Raw genomic sequence first — 21282 nt, 5'->3', positions numbered from 1 at the left:
GCACAGCGGTCTTGGGGTTCCAAGGTGGTGAGGGCAGCAGCTATAAGGCCTCTAAGGCCTCGCCTTCAGAACTTGCATCATATCACTCCCACCCCATTCTGTTGGTCAAAGCAAGTCACAGGAGCATCCCAGATACAAGGGATGAGGAGCTCCAAAAATTGATGGCCATATTTAATTTAACACATGGGCTTTGAGATGGAAAGGAGTTTTGCCAGCAGGCAAGGAGAGGGCACTCCCGGACAGAGCTACAGAGGTGGGAATAAACAGGGCATGTCTGGGAAACATTCCAGGTTTAATGTGGTTGGAGGAGTAAATATTGGGAGTTGAAGATACAAAGATAGAAGTACCCTGGAAAGGGCTTAGAATACCATGCCTGCATTTTAACTTGGATGAGAGGGAAGGGAGTGGTGGGAGGAAGGAGGAAAGAAGGGGAGGGGGCTTGAGTATAGTTTTTGATGGGGATGGTTGAGAGATGGCTGGAGGATTAGGGAAGTCCAGACTTCCTGGAAACTGTCAGGCAGGTGAGGGCTGAAAGAGGATGAGAGCACCAATGGAATCTGGGCACACGAGGACAAGAGTACAGCCCTAGGGAGGGACCTGACTGGATTTTTCCCAGACTAAGAACTCCTGTTGCACTCAAGGCTGATAGTCCGAGGCCTGGCACGGAGCAACCATCCAGGTGAGCAGAATGACTCATTTTGTTTAAGCCCTCTAAAAACACACATATTTTCCTTAACAGAAATGTCTTTTGGGAAATTTAGGGATGAATTGAAGTGGCGAGAGAGTTAGATGGGCTAAGTTTATTGGAGTAAAATGAACAGACTTTAGGACAGGCAATTATGGCCTCTCTAGGAAGGTTCTGGAGTGGCCAGGGGTGGGGGTGGGGGTCCTACTGAGATGTATGTAGTGGATATGTGTGGCAGGGTGACTTCAGACATGTGTGTACTGTTCAGAGGTGGAGTTAGAACAATCTTAACTCCTTTCCGGCCCACCTCTTCACAATGGGTGGTGTTTTAATCTAGTGTAAAAGTCTCAGTCCAGTTCTTGTTCAGCCACACCCTAGTCTGAAAAACTGAAGAGGGATAAGGTGGAGGAACCTGTCCCCACTTCCAAGACAAACAGGTTCTGCGAGCACAAGCTGGCACCTGATGACCAGGAAGGGAGGAAAGTTGGATAGTTCCTTGCTCCAGGTCAAACTGGTCAATGGAAGAGGGACCTGAAAGAGAAGTTGACTCCTCAGGGTTGTCCACAAGTTTTGAGGTACCCCTGGCAGGCCCAGGCCGGACATTCTCACAGGAAGGATACTACTCAGAAAGCCCATTATAATTAGATTCATGCTACACCGTGGTGCTAACCCTTCAGACAATCCTACATTTTACAAATCCAGAATCCGATATCCAAAGTTAAGTGACTTGGCTACAGACACCTTTTCAGTGGGGGCCCAAGATCCTAAGCCAGGTCTGTAGACACCAACAAGGACATGAAGTTTGTAACTGTGCCCTGTCAGGACTTAACACTGACGGGCTCCCCTTGGAGCCTGCTGCCTCAGTGCAGTGCTGGGTCGGGGCCACTGCCCTCCCCGCAACAAGCCACGTGGACCAGAGCTAGCCTTGCCAGCAGCCACAGCTGCAACAGCCCAGCCTCGGGCATACAGAGACCCTGAGAACTAGAACTCGGGCTCTTATCTCTGGATTCCTTTCCAAGTGAGTGGTGATTCTTTCTGGTTGGAGGTGCCCCTGCCCTTCATAATTCCTCTAACTAATCCTTCAATGGTTTTGTTTATAGGGCTCAGTCTGAGACCCTCTTCTTTCCTTCCATGATCTCCTCCACTCTCATGGCTTCAAATATCATGTATGTTTTTCTCAGAGTTCTGTCTTCAACCCAACTGCTCAGCTGAGCTCCAGATCTATAGTATTTTACTCCCTTTAAGCTCTCCACCAGGATTTTCCCTCATACAGACTTCCCATTCAATGAATCCCAAACTTACTTGCAAACTCACCCCAAATCTGCTGCTTCCCATATAACTCAGATGTATTTGATCTTCTATCTGGTATCCCTGCACCCGCACTGGCTCCCTTTAGTCCATTTTCGACCCTTTCAGGAGCTTTCCAAATTCAGGTTCTCAATGTGGCTTTGAAAACCCTGCGCAGGGGCGCCTGGGTGGCTCAGTTGTTAAGTGTCTGCCGTTGGCTCAGGTCCTGATCCCAGGGTCCTGGGATTGAGCCCCACATCAGGCTCCCTCCTTGGTGCGAAGCCTGCTTTTCCCTCTACCACTCCCCTGCTTATATTCCACCCCCCCTCTCTCGTGCGTGCGCTCTCTCTCAAATAAATAAAATCTTTTTAAAAAGAAAGAGAAGAAAGCCCTGCATGACTTAATTCCTGTTCATCTCTCCAGACACTCACTTCTTACTCTCTGCTATAACCGGCCTTTCTTTTCCTAACTCCTCTCACTCTTCAGTTAACATTCCTCCTCAGAGAAGTGTCCCCTTCCCTAGTTCCCTTGTGCACACTCCCAAAGCTCTCTGTTTCCTCCCTCCATGATACTCACTCCAATGTCCCTGGTAGTTATTTGTTGGGCACTAGAGTGTAAGTGCTTAGGGCATGAAGTCTTGTTCTCCATGTGCTCCTAGCACCTAACATGGATACAGCATTCCAAAGTTTGCTGAGTGGATGGCATAGGGCCATATGGTTCCCACATAGCAAAGCTCCCGAAATGAATCCTTTCTGTTTTTATGCTTTCTCCACATTTGAGAATCAGACCTATTCTGAGACAAGGCCAGCTTACCACGTGAGACAGGTCCTGCTTTCTCTATCACCCAGGTAGACCTGTATTCCAGTCCAGGGCTAAAGGAAGAAAAAAAGAAAAAAACCTGGGGGGTGGTGGGGGAAAAACCCCATTCCCAGCATGCTAGATTTAAGCCTCATCAGTTACACAGAAATTCACTCAAATGGTGGATGACTGTGTTTGGAGAGAGAGTGTGTGTGTGTGTGTGTGTGTGTGTGTGTAGCAGGGTGGCTTGAGAAAGGCATGAATTACTCTGAGGTAGAATGAAAGCAATCCCAACCCATATTGTCCTCACTTTCAGAGAGTTCAAATCACTTTGCAAATTCGCTTGCACTCCTTGGCAGCCTGTTGATTCAGGTAAGGCTGTGCCTTCCTGACACACAAAGGAGAAACTAGTTGACCTATCTACCACATGGTCAGCAGGGATTCAAACTTCCCATTCCAGCGTGTTTGGCTAGGAAAACTAATATTTGAAAAGCCATGGTTTGGATTACTGAGTGAGAAGTGGGAAGTCCTAGCTACATTTTACATCTTGCAGATGGCCCTTTGGCCATTGACAAAGAGAAACCACAGACATACAATGGCTTATGCAGTATGTTTTTTCTAGTTTTGATCTTTTCCCCTTTGTTGTGTGAAGCTGTAGGGTTCACGTGTTTACTCTGGAGCTCCTAAAGTTGAGAATGCTGTGTATTTATAGATTAGAAATGTTTAACTAGCTTTTGATTTGCAAATTACCTAGGCTTGGAGTAGAAAGAAGAGCCTTCCCATAAACAGGATAGGATTGCTGCTGGCCTAGACAGACCCTTTCACCTAGAAACTGGAAAAAGGTGTCCCAAGATGCAACCCTACCAAGGCACATACCTTGCCAAGCTGAGCAGCCTCCACTAACCCCCTCCCTCAAGTGGGTGACTCGTGCAGTTCACAGACTGTGCAACTAAACATGGTTGACCTACCTTTATATAAATGTATTAATATAAACCAGGGTAAAACATTACCAGAAGTCTTATTTCAAAACAGTTATCGTTTTTAATACTTTCACCTGGAGAAGTAACGAAATACAGCCTAGATTATATCAGATTAGATAAAAATACATAATTCTACTGTCTTCTAGAAAAATGATAGTGGCATTGGCAAATCAAATGGAAAAAGTGAATAAGCAGATCTGAGATCACCTGAAAATGGTCAGTTCCTTGCAAAGATTCAGTACAACCTATGTTTATTAAATAATTGCTAGTAGGGGCGCCTGGGTGGCTCAGTGGGTTAAGCCTCTGCCTTCGGCTCGGGTCATGATCCCAGGGTGGGATCGAGCCCCGCATCGGGCTTTCTGCTCAGCAGGGAGCCTGCTTCCCCCTCTCTCTCTCTGCCTGCCTCTCTGCCTACTTGTGATCTCTGTCTATCAAATAAATAAATAAATCTTTAAAAAAAAAAAATAATTGCTAGTAGAACAGACATCTGCACCAAAATGAAACTAGGAACCTTTATATTAGCTTGAACGGTTTATCTGTTGGTCACATCAACGACTCAGAAATATTAAATGTGTGGAATGCTGGACAGTAGACAATGTCTGATCAGAACATTAAACAGAAATTGATAATACCTAGTTATTAAAACAGACTCACTAATTAATTGGTATTAAATAATTTAGCTCTAAAAAGAAAAGCCAAAAGGAAACCAGGACTAATTGTGAAAAGGACTTTGTTTAAAAAAAAGGACTAAGAAAAGGACGAAGTTTAAAAAAAAAAACAACCCATGACTGTGATAGCTTATTAATTCCTTGACAACTGCCACATGACACATTTTACAGGACATGAGGAAAGATGGTCAGAAGATCTCAACTTTTTGGAAGTCAACTTAAAAACTGAATGCTAACGTAGAGCAGGCCGTTAATGATCTAGTAAAACTGGTATGAAGAAATAATTTTATAGTGGAAATATTTAAACACAAATCCTATTACATTCAACAAAGAAGTGAAAGAGGCCTTAAATGTATAAAATTATTTTCATTCTGATGAATACACACTGGAATCATCCTGCGGACAAGTGTAGTGGGAAGTACTACACTGTACTTGCATTACGGAGTTCATTTATTGGAGGCCTAGAGAAGAGGAGGCAAACTCTCACAACTAGGTAGTATTTGAGGCATCACATGCCACATACATCTCTGCTGCATAGTCTTCTTTTTGTATGTTTAAACAACACTTTTAAAATGCAAAAATCGTTCTTACCTTACAGGCCATACAACTGCAGACTAGATTGGTCTGTGGGCTGTAGTTTGCCAACCCCTGGTCTAGAGCCATATGATATCATAAAACATTTTCATCATTTTCTTTAAGGTGCAGATGATCTCAAAATGTGTATCTCTAATGAACTACATTTATGTGCTTAAAGATTTCCCTAAGAAATGTGTTCTGCTGCAAACTTAGTTACTTCTCCAACTCAATGTACAAGTGATGTTCTGCAAAGACACTGCCAGAAGTTTCAAATAAAGCTTCTTTAATGACAATTTTGTGAATAAATTACCAGTGACTCAATCTAGTTCAAGTATCAGTGTTGTAGTCTTTAAAGCAACAAAGCAGGTCTTGTTAAGAAGGGCTGAAAAAGAGTTGAGCAAAGTGTGACCTGTGGTTGGTGCTATAACACCGACAGCTGCTGAGCTAAACAGAGTGGGGCTATTTTAGGTCACCTGTGATAAATTTTTTGTTTTTAGGGTCTTCTAGGAGGAAATACTCTTGTGATTATTTTCTACATGAGCTGCCAATCCAAAAAGGTAGTAATTTTCTGGATTTAATAATAAATGCAGGACTTGTGAAACAATACTGGCTACTGAAAGTGAATTAACATGGGAGTTGGTACTGTTTATTGTAAATGGCCAAGTGTATGTCTGTTACAGCAGAAATTCTGTAGCTAACAATACTGCTTACATTCTTAGTGCTCGGTCTTCTTAGCTGCTCTAATTGCGTATCAGGAAAAGAACTGCAGCTTGGTGAAACTTGCTAGCCCTTACACATTTTCCACTTTTCTCCCAACGATGTCAAGGTTTCATTATCCAATGTCACAGTTTTCGGTCCGAAGACAGGGTTTTACCTTCAGTTTGAATTTCAGATGAAGCAGTTATTTGTATCTGTGTTTAGGTCATTTTCAAATAAAATAGAATAGTGAAACAATTACTAAGCCCAAGTTTATCTACTTTTGACTTATTTTTGATTAAAAATATTTGGACCTGTTATTTGACTTAAAGATTATTTTGACTAAAGCTATTTGGGTCTGTTAATAAACATGTTCTTTCAGCACATTAAGAAACTATACTATGAAGAAACATACAGCTTTGGAAATTGAAGTGGTACATTCATAAACGTGCTAATTTACAAAATGCTGATATGTGACAGTTCACAATTGATGACTTCCTCATTTTCACTAGAAATTTAGGTTACTAATGGCTAAGAATGCTAATCAACACATGTAAGTCTAAAATACTAGAAATAATAAAGATGGGATGCAATCTCAAAAGGCCTGAAAGAAATAAAAGATGTGTTTTTGTTAAGGAAACAAGAAGAACAATTTTGTCCTCAAGTAGTTGCACAGAGGTTGCTTAAAGTTTGTTCCAGAATGAGGATGAGGAAAGGACGAAATCCCACATGGGCACAAAGTTGTAAAGGGTCTGCAGGAGGGCAGAGGACAGAGGGAGGAGGGGAGAGAAAGAAGGGGGAATACCTTATTCATGTGGGCAAACTGACTAAGATTGAAAGTGTTTATTTACAATCTTTTTTTTTTTTTAAAGAAATGAGGTCAATAGTATATGGATGCAAAACTAGAGGTAAAACTCCCTGTTAAAAGGACACAGTTTCTTGGATTATTGGAAATTTGTTAATGTCATAGCTGTCCATGTCCTGGTAGAATGTGATCAATGGTGACTCCAGTTATCTTAAAATGTTAAATATCACAGAGATAACTAAATTTCCTTGTCAACTACATTATAAAGAACTCTCATCAAATCTTTAACCATGGCCATTTAAAGCCTTTTGTCACTCACATATATTATCTTACTCTGATGTTTTCCTGAAAATTCTTGTAATCAGCTGCAAGTTTAATCTTCAGCAAAAAAGGATTGTCTCAGGGATCCACAGTAATACTAGAGCATGTACTCTGGGGGTACAGGTTTCTGATGTCATCGTTTAGGTAATTTTAAGATCATACCCTGGACTAATGATTTCTAGAACAAACAGAAGAGCTCATAGGTTCATAGAACCCCAAATCAAGAAACACCCACTGAGTAGATTGATAAGGAATGATTATGATTTCTTCTATGACCTTTGCTCAGAATATTGCTGGTTCTTTAATGTTTCATATTCTGGGTTTAAGAACCCCCTTTCTCTTAAGCTATCTATACTTATAGCAATTTAGAAGGTTATGCCTTTGTAAACAAAACCAAAACATTTATCTTTTCTACCTGCCTGATCCATCCAAAATTTGGAAACCCTCCTGAATGTTATTTTCATGGCAATATAGTTATTTGAGTAAGTTCAGCAAGAATTTGTTCTTCTTATAACAGGACACAATTAGAAACACTGGTTATATTAGGTTATATATATAAACACTGGTTATATTAGGCTTTGACTGGAGTGTCATGTATGAGAACGGTGTGCATAGCATCAGAGATGACCAGGCTTAAGAAACAAAGGTGGACTTTAAGGAACCTTCCTGGAAAACCCACCTGGCACCTGGCTTACAGAACTCCCAGCCTTACAGGTGAGTGAGGAAAGCTACCTCCTGGCAGGCCCAGGAAAATTAGGGTTGGGGACCTCGAGAAGGAATTCATCGGAATCTGTGGGTACTGCAAGTGAAGTCTGATGGCAAATTCTGCTAGCCTTGAGCCTTTTAAAAGTCCAATCTGAGAATCCTAATAAAAGTTCCAGCAAAGCAAACTTAAGAAGGCCTATGTTGTCAATTACCATCCTTGCTACATTTACATAAACAATCAGACCAAGTTTAATGAGATGATTTGTTTTGCAAACAAAAATAGTTATACCTTAATTATCTTTGGTAGAAGTGGGGGTGATTACAGAGAAATTTTGTTTCAATGGAAAATTATAACCCTCCATTGTGGATTATCAGATTCTAGTCCTGTACATTGTCTTTGAGCTATTTTCACTCTCTGAAAGCTGAATCCTGCCATCTTGTGCATTTTGTCAGTAACCTTTCCAACTTTCTTCTACCCTCCTGACTTGGCACCACTAAGATCTAGAACTGCCTGTTTCCTAAAGCCCTGCAAGCTGAAGGGACCCTGAAAGGCTTTATCCCAACAGTCTGGGCCACTCAGGAAGTTCACCAGAACATGGTCCTCTGAGCTCCAGAAAATGCCCATTACTGTGACATTGCCACTGCCATTGTGACTCTGCCATTTCATCTAGAAATCATTTGGGCTGACTGCTTTCTGAACTCAAGAAACTGAGTTTATAATCTGCTCCAACTACTAGTTTTTTCCCTTTTCTTTCTCCATAAATCTATGCCTTCTTTCCCTTTGCATCTCTCTTACCTCCCAGCTTCTAACCTGAATCCTTTCTCCATAGCCACTATCTCAGTTTCTGCTTCTTGAAACACCTTGGGAAGGTTTAGATGGGGAATAAAGGGGTCCAGAACACACCACTGTGGCACAACAATTATTTTGAGCTAAGGGCATTTGAGAGTCAACAGATGCAGGAAGAGGCTTGTCTGAACTCCCCTTATCTGCCTAAAAGGAGAACCTCTCCCAAGAACTCAACTGTTACAAATCCTCTCCTTAGGACTTTTGGTACCACAACTAAGCAGACATTGTCACAAACCCGTCATATCTCCCTTCTTTCTCCTAAGGGCCCCTTTATCCTTTCTGAAAGACATTTGTTTTCCCCTAAGTGCACTTTCTCCCCTCCCCTTATTAAGACAGCATATGAGTCCTGAATTCTGCCTTGTTGAGTCACATTTTTGTGTACAGTTGTGAATAAAAATCTACATTTTCTCTTGCTAATCAGTTTAATTCACGGCCCCTAACTACTGGATTTAAGAGTGTAGAGGAGGGGCGCCTGGGTGGCTCCGTGGGTTAAGCTGCTGCCTTCGGCTCAGGTCGTGATCTCAGGGTCCTGGGATCGAGTCCCGCATCGGGCTCTCTGCTTGGCGGGGAGTCTGCTTCCCTCTCTCTCTCTGTCTGCCTCTCTGCCTACTTGTGATCTCTGTCTGTCAAATAAATAAATTAAAAAATCTTAAAAAAAAAAAAAGTGTAGAGGAAAGGTTTTTCCCTCCCCAACAGGAGAAAATGTTAAGTCAAGCAACATGCTCACATAAACCTCAGCAAACTGCCAACTTCTCAATTAGCAACTACAGTTAGACATTTAAAAGTTTCCTTATTGTTAAAGGAAGTCCAACAGTTTAAAAAACAGTTTAAAAAACAGCATTTTTAACCCATTCAGATGGGTTGTGACTTTTTTTTTTCACTTTATAGCCCCCTCTACAAAGGGGTTTAACTTTTAGCCAAATTTTACTCATTATTTCTGAATATTTACAGCATAGTTAATAAGCTGTAATTTTAGACATTGAAAAATAAGACAAAGTCATCAAACTAATTATATTATGGCACTGATAAGATGCAAAATGTAAGACACAGGAAGATCTACAAATTGCCACATACTTGCAAATTCCAATTATAACTGACTCTCTTTCAAACATCAGTTATATATAAATACTTATCTAGTAATGCATCATAAACCACAGGGTTAAAATAATTCCTTCTGTCATGTAAATGTGGAATTGAGAGCTGAAACTGTTCAACTTAGCAACAAATTATTTTTTTTCAAGAGCAAAGTAATACAGAACCCAGAGGACTCATAAGAAAACCTTAAGTTAAGTAATTATACTTTAAGGGGCACTTGCTAAATTCTGAAGGAGTTGGCATTAAAACAACAACATAGTTTTGGGGCACATGGCTGGCTCAGTTAGTAAAATATGTGACCCTTGATCTTGCGGTTGTAAGTCTGAGCCTCACATTGGGTATAGAGACTACTTAAAAATAAAATCTTTTTTTAAGAAAAGATTTTATTTATTTATTTGACAGAGGGAGAGAGCAGAAGCAGGGGAGCAGCAGAGGGAAAGGGAGAAGCAGGTTTCCCACTGAGCAGGGAGCCTCATGAGGGACTTGATCCCGGGACCCTGGGATCATGACCTGTGAAGGCAGATGCTTTAACCAACTGAGCCACCCAGGTGCCCCCAAAATAAAATCTTTAATAGAACTTAGTTTTTTCAGGTATTTAAAGATTTTCATGTGTTGTGTACTTAAAGTTTTTCTTCTCTTGATATTGACCCCTACCTCCTTCTCTTTAGTATAAGAAAAACTTTCTTAGTGTAAGGGAAGCCTAGTTTAACAGTCCTGGAAATTGTGCATTTAGGGTAAACCACATTATTTTATCTAATTCTACTATACCAAATACCACTATTTGGGGTTCTCATTTTAAATTATTCAAAAATGCATGTTTCTCATCAATTTATCACCAATCATCAATTTATACAATATCACAAGGATAAAAGAGATTACTTCAGGTGTTAGCAATGTTTCATGAAAGCACCAAGGTGGGAAGGGGTGGGTAAAGTCACCAACCAGATTCGTACAACCACCTTTCATATAGTTTTTCTTTAAAAAAAAAAAAAAGGCAAGTTGCTTTCAATTTTCTGTGAAAATGGCAGGATATTAAGATGTGCAAGCAAACTGCTTCTTTCATATCCACTTAAGGTATCAGTATTTTCTGAAAGGTATTTTGGTATAGGGTTCACAGAGGAATGCCTTCCATATCAGATGATATGTAAACAAACAATTATTTGCTCAGCAGAAAACAGGTTTTTTGTATACTCTAGTTCAGGAAGTCTGCCAAGAAAATAAAGGGAAGGGGGTAGTAATCAAACCCTATAATGTCCACCTATAATCCTAGAAGGGAAGAATAAAGCCATTGAAATAAATTCGATTTAGTGATATCCTGATGGTCAGCAGTATTTCTATAATACTCACTATGGTACAGAAACAAAGTCTGGAGTGTGCTAATACTTAGGCTGCTAGAAGGAGAGCCACATGAGAGGCACAGACTAACTTGGAGAGTTAAGAGTCTGGATTCAGTCTCTGCTTTCTTTTCAACACTTCTAAGATCCTTTCTGCTTTCACACTGCTGTTTTTACAGGAGAAACAAGGGTCTCTGAAGAACCGGCCACAGCATTACAAGTCATCCAGTGGTGCCCATGCTTCTCCACTGAGGTGTTGAACAACCTTCTTCAAGCAACTCCAGGGGGTGGCAGCTGAACTGCTCATTCAGCAAGCTGCTGGAAAGGATCCCAGTGTCAGTGGGGGCAGCTCTCCATACCTCATCTGACTGTGATACACAGAAACTCGGTGGCACAGACCTAGCTGCATTGTCAAGAAGGCTGTGCCTTTGTTGCCATATATAAATTCTTTACACAGAAGTGCATCTTGAAAGAAAAGTACAAAAAGACAATGGTGTGAAACAAATGGAACTTATTAAAAAAATGTAAGATGGCACATGACATGTAGCCAGAAGTCAGAATCTTGTGGCAAAAGAACAGTCTTACGGGCTGTGTGTTGGAACGGCTTAGATTTAGATTTTCTTAAGGCACAACCAAAGTTCTTTAGATTTATTTTGGCAAGTGTTTTTCTTGCTGGAAGATCATAAAAGTAGGCAGAATTATCTGCCTAATGGCATGCTGGCACACTAAGGTAAGGAAAATAGTACTCTGACTAAAACTAAGGCTAATAGGTGAAGAAAAACAAAATTTGTATTGGTTTTAAATTTGTACCAAGGAGACTTACTACATACTGGAGAAATGATAGCAGTATTTTATACCTTTGCATAAGAAAAAAAATGATTCTCCTTTTGAAGTTGTAGCTTCAGGATTTAATCTGAGTCAATGTCACCATGTGGTAAAAACAATCTGGATTTTATAATGCATGAGCAGGAAAAAGTTGCAAAAATACCAAATAGTATGGAGCTACAAATACGGTGATACATCAGCAAAGGGGCCAAATCAGGTTTTTACTCTGGACAGGTGTTATGTTTGTGAAAAGTGATTCAATTTCTTATATGTTCAAAGCTAAATTAAAACTAGCTGCCTTACAATGATATTTCACTGCCATTTCTTAGCACTTTAATTTTGGTGAGTTCTGTTACAAGTTCAAGTAAGTTAGAGCTGTTCTCAACTCATATCTATTTCCTTCAAAAAATGAAGGGGCAGATATTCTAATAAGCTTTAGGTAAAAAGGATCCTGATAATTTTCGCTCTAGTTAACCTGAAACATTTCCCTGGGCATAACCATAGTCTCTCTGAAAACTGGAAAATATGGCATAATTTAAAAAGTCAGAGTATAACAATATTCACCGGTAACTTCAAATAAGTTAGGCTAAGAGGATGGAATATGGGGAGTAGGCCAGACCACAAGTCATGTCTGCCTAGCCATAATACCAGTGAAACTTAAAGATCTGCAAAGATCAAAGAAAACTGAGAAACCACCCTTAACTGGCTGGAGGTATAACATTCTACAAGTGTCCTCATGGTCTTCGTAAATATTACAAGATGACCCACGCACTCTGATTGGCTGTGGCCACACACAGACACCTCAGAGCCCACTGCAAATCTGTGGTATGGCAAGTATGGAACCTAGCAGCAGGATGGAGCTGGCTTATGACATACTGACTAGCATGAAGGCAGACAGTGAAGAACTATCAGACAGTGAAGAACTCTCAGAACTATTTTTCACCTTGGAAAATCATTCATGAGGTTACTATGACAAGAATATAAACCAAGGCTTACACTGCTAAGTGCTGGTTCCACAGCTGGCCATCTGGATATGGGGTTTTCTGATACTTAGCTGTTTTGATTATTTAATCAAATATTAAGCAAATATAATTCACATGCAACCCTTATCAAAAAAGGGAAGGAGGTCAATTTCCTATGATCCACACAAACTGTTAACCTGTTAAGAAAAGCATCATTTTTCCAGCATTTGAGTATATACACACACATCATGTCTATTTTTGTTTTTTTTTTTAAACATTTTAGAGTGAGGGTGAGGAGGAGAAGGACAATGAGATAAAGACACAAGCTAAACATCCAACATGCCCCATTCCTTATTCTCTGCATGACTGGCAGCATTACTCAGAAAGTCACTCCTTTACTCTGATGGTCATAATATATTTGAATGTGTAGATCTTTAAGGATTTCCTTATTCATTTGGCCAGGCCTACGGTAGGTGCTTTTTTGTTTTCTTGGTGGAATAATTCATCAGTGCTTCCTGAGAGGCTCAAACAGGATCACTGGCCAGATTCCGAAGAGAAACTGTTTGGAAACAAGTTAGGGCAAAATGAAAGAAGGTAACTACCGCATGTCATGTCTAAAAAGAAATTATGAGCTAGATGTGCTAACAACTATCCTGGTATTAGTAGCCTGAATATGGCATAGTCTTTCCAGACTTGCACCAGATCTCAGAAACTATTTTTATTTAATTTATTTAAATGGATTAAACTTCTATTTTGTCAGGCATGGAGCTGGGCATTTTAATCATCTCAGATTCTTAAAACAACTCTGTAATGTAGCTATTGACAACTCCATTTTATTGTTGAAAAAACTGAGGCTTAAAAAGAACAGATTTGCCCAGCATCATAAAGCAGTATGTGGAAGATCTGGTCAAGATTCAAAAGCATCTGGTTCCAAAGCTTATACTCTGTCTACCACCTTTCCACCCCAGTCCCTTCTTCCACCTGGCACCCATCCTCCCAACACCAAGCCTCTCCCAACACACCCACACATGCATGCACACACACACACACACACACACACCCCTAGGCAGGGAACTTACCTTTACTTTTGGCCTGTATTTCAGGTAAAGAGTTCTTGTATATAAACTAAAAGAAAAGGGGAGGGAGGGAAAGCACTTCAGATTAATTTTTAATTCATACAAACTGGCTTACTGAGAAATTTAAGCACAGTGCCTCTGTATACACACAAAGAAAGCAACCCTAGTAGATTCTTTGTTCATTTAGCAACCATTTTTTGAGGAGCTACTCTATGCAGAACACTTGGCAAGATGCTAAGGAAGACAGAAATGAATACTCTCAGACTGTGACCTCAGGATGTTTGTAGTTCAGTAGGGAGCACTCCACTCACTTGATGATTCATGTCACAACTGCCAGTTTCATCTTTGAAGATATATGGTAGCAAGGATTAAAGTAGAGGATTCTTAGAATATTCTGGAAGTGGTTATATCAGCTTTATAAGGATTACAATACAGGTATGAGATAATCAGGAAGGTAAGGAAAGTCTTCCTCACAGTAGCTTTAGAATAAGTAACCTATGAAGATGAGACTGGATTCCAAATCAGTATACATGGCAAGTAAATAACTTGGCTCAAGACTGTTACACAGTTACGAAGTGATAGAGTAAAAGCTCCAAGCTCAGATATTTTTACTCCCCAGTATTAACTCTTTGTTTGAAACAAACATTTGTACAGTACTTAAGTCTGAAAGGGCACATATGTTATATTGTTAAATTCTCAAATCATCCCTCTGAAATATTATCTGCATGCTTCATTCGATGAGGTACCCAAAGAATCAAAATTTCCATAACTGAAGCTTGAATATCCAAGCTGCTTTTATTTTAGTTATTTAGGATGAAATATGTCTAAAACATATTCTATCTTCCCTGCCTCCTTAAAAAAAAAATCAAAGTAAAACATTTTAACATTAATAGAAAACAAAACAAAAAAAATAAGTCAAAACCCTGCCACCAAATATAATCAAAATGCTTCATTTTTTTCCTTATTTACTTTAACCCTTGTCCTGATACAAATTAGTTTTTACACAGGGTTAATACTTACCTACATATGATTTTAGTCTGTTTGTTTCACTTAAAAAGCCAAATAATCCAAATATCTAAGTTGCTATAAAATTTTCATATAATTTTAAATAGCTGAATAAAAGATATACTATAATTTATTTTATAATTCTACCCTATTGTGTAATTTCTTTTTCTTCTATTATTATTGCTGCTTTGCTGATTAAGAAACACTGTAATAAATATAATTGAGTTTATACACACATTTTCACTTTTCTGGGTTATTCTCTAGGATAAATCCCAAGGAATATAACTGGGATAAAAAAATATAAATATTTTACTTTCACAAACACATATAGTATCAAATTTCTTTCCAAATGGGTTATATCAATTTACACTGACAAGTAATGTGTGATCATATCATTTCCCTGCAACTAAGGAATACAGAAGGAAATTTTAAAATATTATAGAACTCACTTAATGGATATAAAAAAAAATCTCATTGTTTTATTTAAAAAATTTTCTAAAAATAGGTAATATAATCATTTGGTAAAGATTTGGAAGAGTACAAAGGAAAAAGGTCTGTCTCCTACCTGGTACCTTCAACACAGAGATAAATGCTGGTACTTACCAGTTAACATAAAACCTTACAAAGATAATTAGGTATTTATGAGCACATATGTATATTTAGCCCTGTCTTTTTCACAAAAGTGGATATCCTGCTGTTTTAGAAAGCATTTTGATTACCAATTAGATGATCAGTTTTCTATTTGCTCATTTACACCCAATATCTTGACCCCTTCCCCCCCATCATCATCTGGAGGCTTGGCCTTCTCCTCTGCTTTATCTTTTTAATTTAAAAATAGTTTCAAATTTACAGGAAAGTTTTAAGGTTGGTATGAAGAATTTCTGTACCCTGTCTCCCAGATGCCAAATTGTTATCATTTAACCACATTTGTTTTTACACACACACACACACACACACACACACACGTATGTCCAAGCGTATATATATCCTATGGAGTCTTTGAATGACATGATACCCACCACTTCTAAATATTCTAATATGTATCACCATATAACAAGGACAGTGTCCTAAATTGCTATAATACAACCCTTCCACTCAGGAAATTAATACAATACTAACATCCAACTCAAGATTTCATTCTAATTTTGTTGACTGTCCCAGTAATTTCTTTTTCCTTTCTGATCCAGTTTGCTATCTAGAAACATGCACTGCATTTAGTTTTCATATCTTAATTTTTTTTTTAACTAGAACAGTTCTTCAGTATTTCCTTGTCTCATGAACTTGATAGTTTTAAAAAGTATAAGACTTTGATTCTGTAGAAGGACCTTCAACATAGAACCATCAATATTTCCTCATAACCAGATCCAGGCCATGCATTTTTGGCAGAAATACTACAGAAATGATGCTGAACTCATTTTAGTGCATTTTATCAGGAGACATACCATAATGACATGCTCTGTCATGGACAATCTTAACCTTAAATGCACAGTCAAGTTGATTGCTGCCAGTTTTTTTCACTGTAAAGTCACCATTTCCCCCTCTGTATTAGTATTTCATGGAGAGATATTCTAAATTACACCAATATGTGTTCCTCATCATACCCCCACCTATCAGCCAGAGCATCCACTCATACATAGTACATATCAACTATCCCTTGGTAATCATCTGTGTCCATTGTTCCTTCTAAATTTGTTAGCTGGCATTCTTTTGTAAGGAAGACTTCCCTTCTCACTTATTTATATTAGTATGCATTCACAGATTCTCATTATATTCAATGGGTTTTAACTCGAAACTCTTGCTATTTAATTTTGATATTCACACTATCTCAGGTTTACAAGGCCAAAGCTTGCCTTTCAGCCTTCACAGGGTTTCACAGAGCTAGGTGATACATATATGTGTTAGCATATATCCACACATGTATTTTTAATTTATACAACACACACACATTTAACTTCTTCCATATCTGTGTGTATATTTATGTTTGTGTCACACACTCATGAGTTCATACTAATACTTTTTTTAAAAGATTTTTATTTATTCATTTGAGAGAAGAGCAAGCAGGGGGGAGAGGCAAAGGGAGAGGGACAAGCAGATGCCCCACTCAGCAGGGAGTCCGATGTGTGGCTCAATCCCAGGACCCTGAGATCATGACCTGACCTGAAGCCAGACACTTAACTGACTGAGCTACCCAGGTGCCCCTAATAATTTAAATTCTAATCTAAACCTCTCAAGATTCTGTCTAGCTTTCCCTCTTTCCATATTTGTAAATCCCTTCTGAGACAGTGGAGAAATCAGGCTTTTACGATCCACAATATATTTACTTATTGTTTAATCAATGAATTTACTAGTTCAGTGTAACCCATTTCCTAACTCCAGCCACCTCCTCCACGCACCCCGCCATATCCCTTCACCTCATCACTCTGCTTCCTTGCAGGGCACAGCAGCCACCCCCCACCCCCCACCAGATCTTCTTGGAGCTCAGCATGCTGCTACCGCTGGCCTCCTTCCCTCATTCCTCAGACACTGAATGCTGCCACCTCGGCATAGAACTTCTTCCCATCATTACCCTGGTTCCCTGAAGGGTTTCCATATCAGGAGAAGAGAAGGAGAAAGTGACAGGGAGATGGAAAGGGGAAGGTGAAAACGGAAAAGGGAAAGTGGGAACGCTAACCTTTTTTATTTTTTTTTTTAAGATTTCATTTATTTATTTGACACAGAGAGAGAGATCACAAGTAGGCAAAGAGGGGGAAGTAGGCTCCCCGCTGAGCAGAGAGCCCGACACAGGGCTTGATCACAGGACCCCGAGATTTTGGCCCAACCCAGAGCCACCCAGGCGCCCTGAACCCTAACCTTTTAAAATAGTGTGTGTGTGTATATACATATATATATACATATATATGTATATATATATATATAAAATGAGTATACTTTCATTTCTTATTTATTATAGAAATTTACTACTGTATTATACTATACTGCAGTAATGTCCTTGGGACTTCTTGGGCAGTGTTAAAGTGCTAAGTTTGTAATTGTCAGGCTCATTCTTATTTCTCCTTTTCTATAATTTTTCAATTTCCTCAAACATTTCCTATCCCTTCCCTTTTAAATTAGCTATTTCTAAAGTGCTATGGGCTGAGAATCCAAATAATCAATACAGTAATAACAGGATGCATAAAGTAAAATAAATATACTTACAGTCAGAGTTTAAGAGCTCTTCCATGAATAATAACCTTGAGCTCTTCACAGCATGAATGCAATGATTCTTACTTAGCTGCCCAAAAGTCTTTTTTCTATAATTCTCAGGTAGTTATATTTTAGATAATTCAGGTTGCCTAAATAAGTTATCTCCAGAGGGGTGAGATGCCAATGTTATTTTAAGGAATTATTCTACAAATTTCAGTTGAGTAAATTTTCATTTTCACATTGCTTCAAAGAAAAATATTTTCCCTTTTCTAGAAATATTTCAGCTCTCTCAATTCTTGAGAAGAATTTGAGATTAAACATATTCTGACCCCCTTGTAAAGAGATCAATAGGTACACATTCATTCATTAAATCATTTAACAATATATACTGAATGCTTACTATCTGATAGGTATTGTTCTAAGCATTTGAGAGTAGCAGTGAATAAGATAAAGTCCCTTAGCTCAAGGAACTTTAAGTCTAGCTGGTGGGGACAAACAATAAATATATATAAACTGTTTGTAAATGCTTTGAAGAAAAATAAGGACTGGTAAGGGGAGAATGATATAGAGACATTATTTGAATAGTGTGATCAGAGAGAATTCTAATTTCATTTTTGTTATAAATGACTGACTTCCAACAGATTCTTGAGCAAGGGAAGAGAAGTGGCAAACATAAGTCAGGGAAAGAGACAAATTAAGCTGGGGACTTCTAACACTCATGCTTTCCCAGTCTGCTACTTAGGGGATCTGGCTACTTTTCTCCCTCTAAATTTATTCTCTATAAATAAAGATATGTTGATAAATAAGAAACGGAAATGTTTACATCCTACTTGCTCTAAAAAGGAGATGAATGATTACTTAAAATGTAAATCATGTGTCAGAGGTCAGTTAGTACAACCATCTCACTATAAGGATGAGAAAACTAGGGAGACCTGGGTGGCTCAGTCAGTTAAGCCTCTGTCTTCGGCTCCAGTCATGATTCCAGGTTCCTGGGAAAGAGTCCCATATCGGGCTTCTGCTCAGCAGGGAGCCTGCCTGCTTCTCCCTCTCTCTCTGCCTGCCGCTCCCACTGCTTGCTCAGTCTCTCTCTCTCTCTCTGACAAATAAATAAATAAAATCTTTTAAAAAAAGGATGAGAAAACTAACGAAGCTTTGGAGAGGGGAAGGGACTTGTTTAAGGTCACCCAGGTGCAGAGGCAAAGCTAGAATATAAGTTCCTGATTTTTGTCTCTGACATTTTATATTTACACCATCCTATTTGAAGAGTAAAGGAAAAAACACTTCAATACTATGCTAAAAAAAAAAAAAAAGTCTCTATTTCCTACCTGAAAAGGATGTGAAGATAAGAACCAAGGCCAGTTAAAATATGCCACCATGCATGAAACTGTGTGGCAACACCTATGATAGGTGGCACCTTCTTTCGAAAGTTCCTGTGTAAAGAGGGGGGAAAGATCACCATTATTACTATTTTTTTAAATATTTAGCAACTATTGCTGACAGTCTTTGAGCATTTTGAAATGTTATTCTCACATACAGCAATTATTTAATTTCCTTAAATCTGCTGTAGTCTGCATATTGTTTTCCAAAGTATATTTTGAGGAACAGTGATCCTACCAGAGTTCCATGAAGAAATGATTCTGTGTTCAAAAAAACCCACAGACAGTAGTATATAGTTTATTGCCCTCCTGGAGATTGCAATGTCTACTAATAGAATGAAGGCTTTGAGAAGTCCTATCAGGACTGCACAAGAGTTATTTTCTTTTTTTTTTTTTTTTTTAGGTAATGTACTAATGGACAGAACCCTTTCTTCAAATAATATCTTACTAACACTTTATGAAACAAGTGTTTCCTGGAACACAATCTGGGAAACACTGGTCTTCGTAGCTATTCACCCAAGAAGCCAGATACATGCTTTTCCCTGCCCTACACACAACCTTCATCTTAGATGAGCACCATACATCATAAAGTACTTTCGGTAAATATTATTTCACTTCATAGTGAGTCTTTGAAGTGGCTATTATTAGCTTTGCTTTACAGATGAAGAATCTAAAATTCAGAGACCGAGTTGCCCAAGTCACTCAGCCAAGTGGCACAGCTGAGTCTCAAATTCTACATCTTTTGATTAAAGTGTGTACCATATTAATTTCTCATTTACTGGAAGGAAGGAAAACAATCAATTTAAAACTACTTCTCTAGATATGCCATGAATTTTTGAGACAACTACCATCTCTAAGAACCTACTTCATTTCTTAGTGGCTCTTAACCCAGAGGATGATGACTTATCTCGGCAGTATAAGTGCTCTCTCTAATGGGGCTTCTAATGAGTAATATGGATTCAGAATCACTCATTCAGAACTTAGTTTTCTAAGCAAGGTATATTACTAGTTTGTTTGTATACATTTAAAATATATATTTACTTATTTAATTTTTTATTATGGGAAATTTCAAACATGTACAAAAGTGAGCAAAATTATAATGTATCCATTATCCAGGTTCAACAATTTAAATAACTTAGCCAACCATTGAGACTCACATCCATTTCTACCCTTCCATATTTTGAAGCAAATCCTAGATATTGTATCATTTAAATTCTAAATATTTCAGTATGTGTCTCTAAAGATTAAAAGCTCCTTATAGGGTGCCTGGGTGGTGCAGTTGGTTGAGTGACTGACTCTTGGTTTCTGCTCAGGTTCTGATCCCGGGGTCATGATCTCAGGGTCATGAGATCAAGCCCCAAGTAGGGCTTCACACTCAGCATGGTGTCTGCTTGTGATTCCCTCTACCTGTCCCTCTATCCCTTCCACTTGTGTTTGCTCTAATAAATAAATAAATAAATCTTTAAAAAAAACTATTTAAAACATAACAGTAATACCATTTTCACATATAAAATACTAACAATAATCTCTTAATATCATGAAATATTCAATTACTGATTAAAGTTCCAATTGTCTCATGAGTTTAAAATTTTGTTTTGCAGTTGTTTTGCTTGAATCAAAATTAAAAAAAGACAACACATTGCATTTGGTTGATACATCCTATCTCTTAAGTCTCATATATTTTTAAATATTTTCTTTCCTCTTTCTTTTTCTTTCTTCCTTCCTCCCTTCCAGAGAGAGTGTGAATGTGTGCACGCACACCTGTAGGGGGAGGGGCAGAGGGAGAGAGAGAATCCCAGACTCCACGCTGAGCACAGAGGCTGACACACAGGGCTCCATCTCTCCACCCCACCATCACAACCTGAGCCAAAATCAAGAGTTGGATACTCAACTGAATGAGCCACTCAGGCGCCCTTAAGTCTCTTTTAATCTGTATGTTCCTCTTTTTTTACCCCCTCTGCAATTTATGCCGAAGAGCCCACGTCATTCATGTTGTAGATTTCTCACAGTCTGAATTTTGCTGATTGCCTCTCCCTGGTGCTTTTCAATTTATGTGTT

At 38.8% G+C, this 21282-nt stretch overlaps 1 protein-coding gene across 1 annotated transcript in view; it reads right to left on the bottom strand.

Moving 5' to 3' along the window:
* Positions 1-11685: 11685 nt before the first annotated feature.
* The window catches only part of ACER3 (alkaline ceramidase 3), a 162755-nt gene continuing 153158 nt past the window's right edge, over positions 11686-21282 (bottom strand). The window contains exons 9-11 of the mRNA XM_080817447.1: positions 19174-19278; positions 13664-13709; positions 11686-13143 (exon numbers count right to left, since the gene is read on the bottom strand). Of these exons, the coding sequence (XP_080673573.1) occupies positions 13090-13143; positions 13664-13709; positions 19174-19278 (205 nt within the window). The 3' untranslated portion in view covers positions 11686-13089. The remainder of the gene's footprint in view (positions 13144-13663; positions 13710-19173; positions 19279-21282) is intronic.

The sequence above is a fragment of the Martes martes genome, assembly GCF_963455335.1.
Source record: "Martes martes genome assembly, chromosome: 10".
Taxonomy (NCBI): Eukaryota; Metazoa; Chordata; class Mammalia; order Carnivora; family Mustelidae; genus Martes; species Martes martes.
This window is presented reverse-complemented; position numbering and strand designations above follow the sequence as displayed.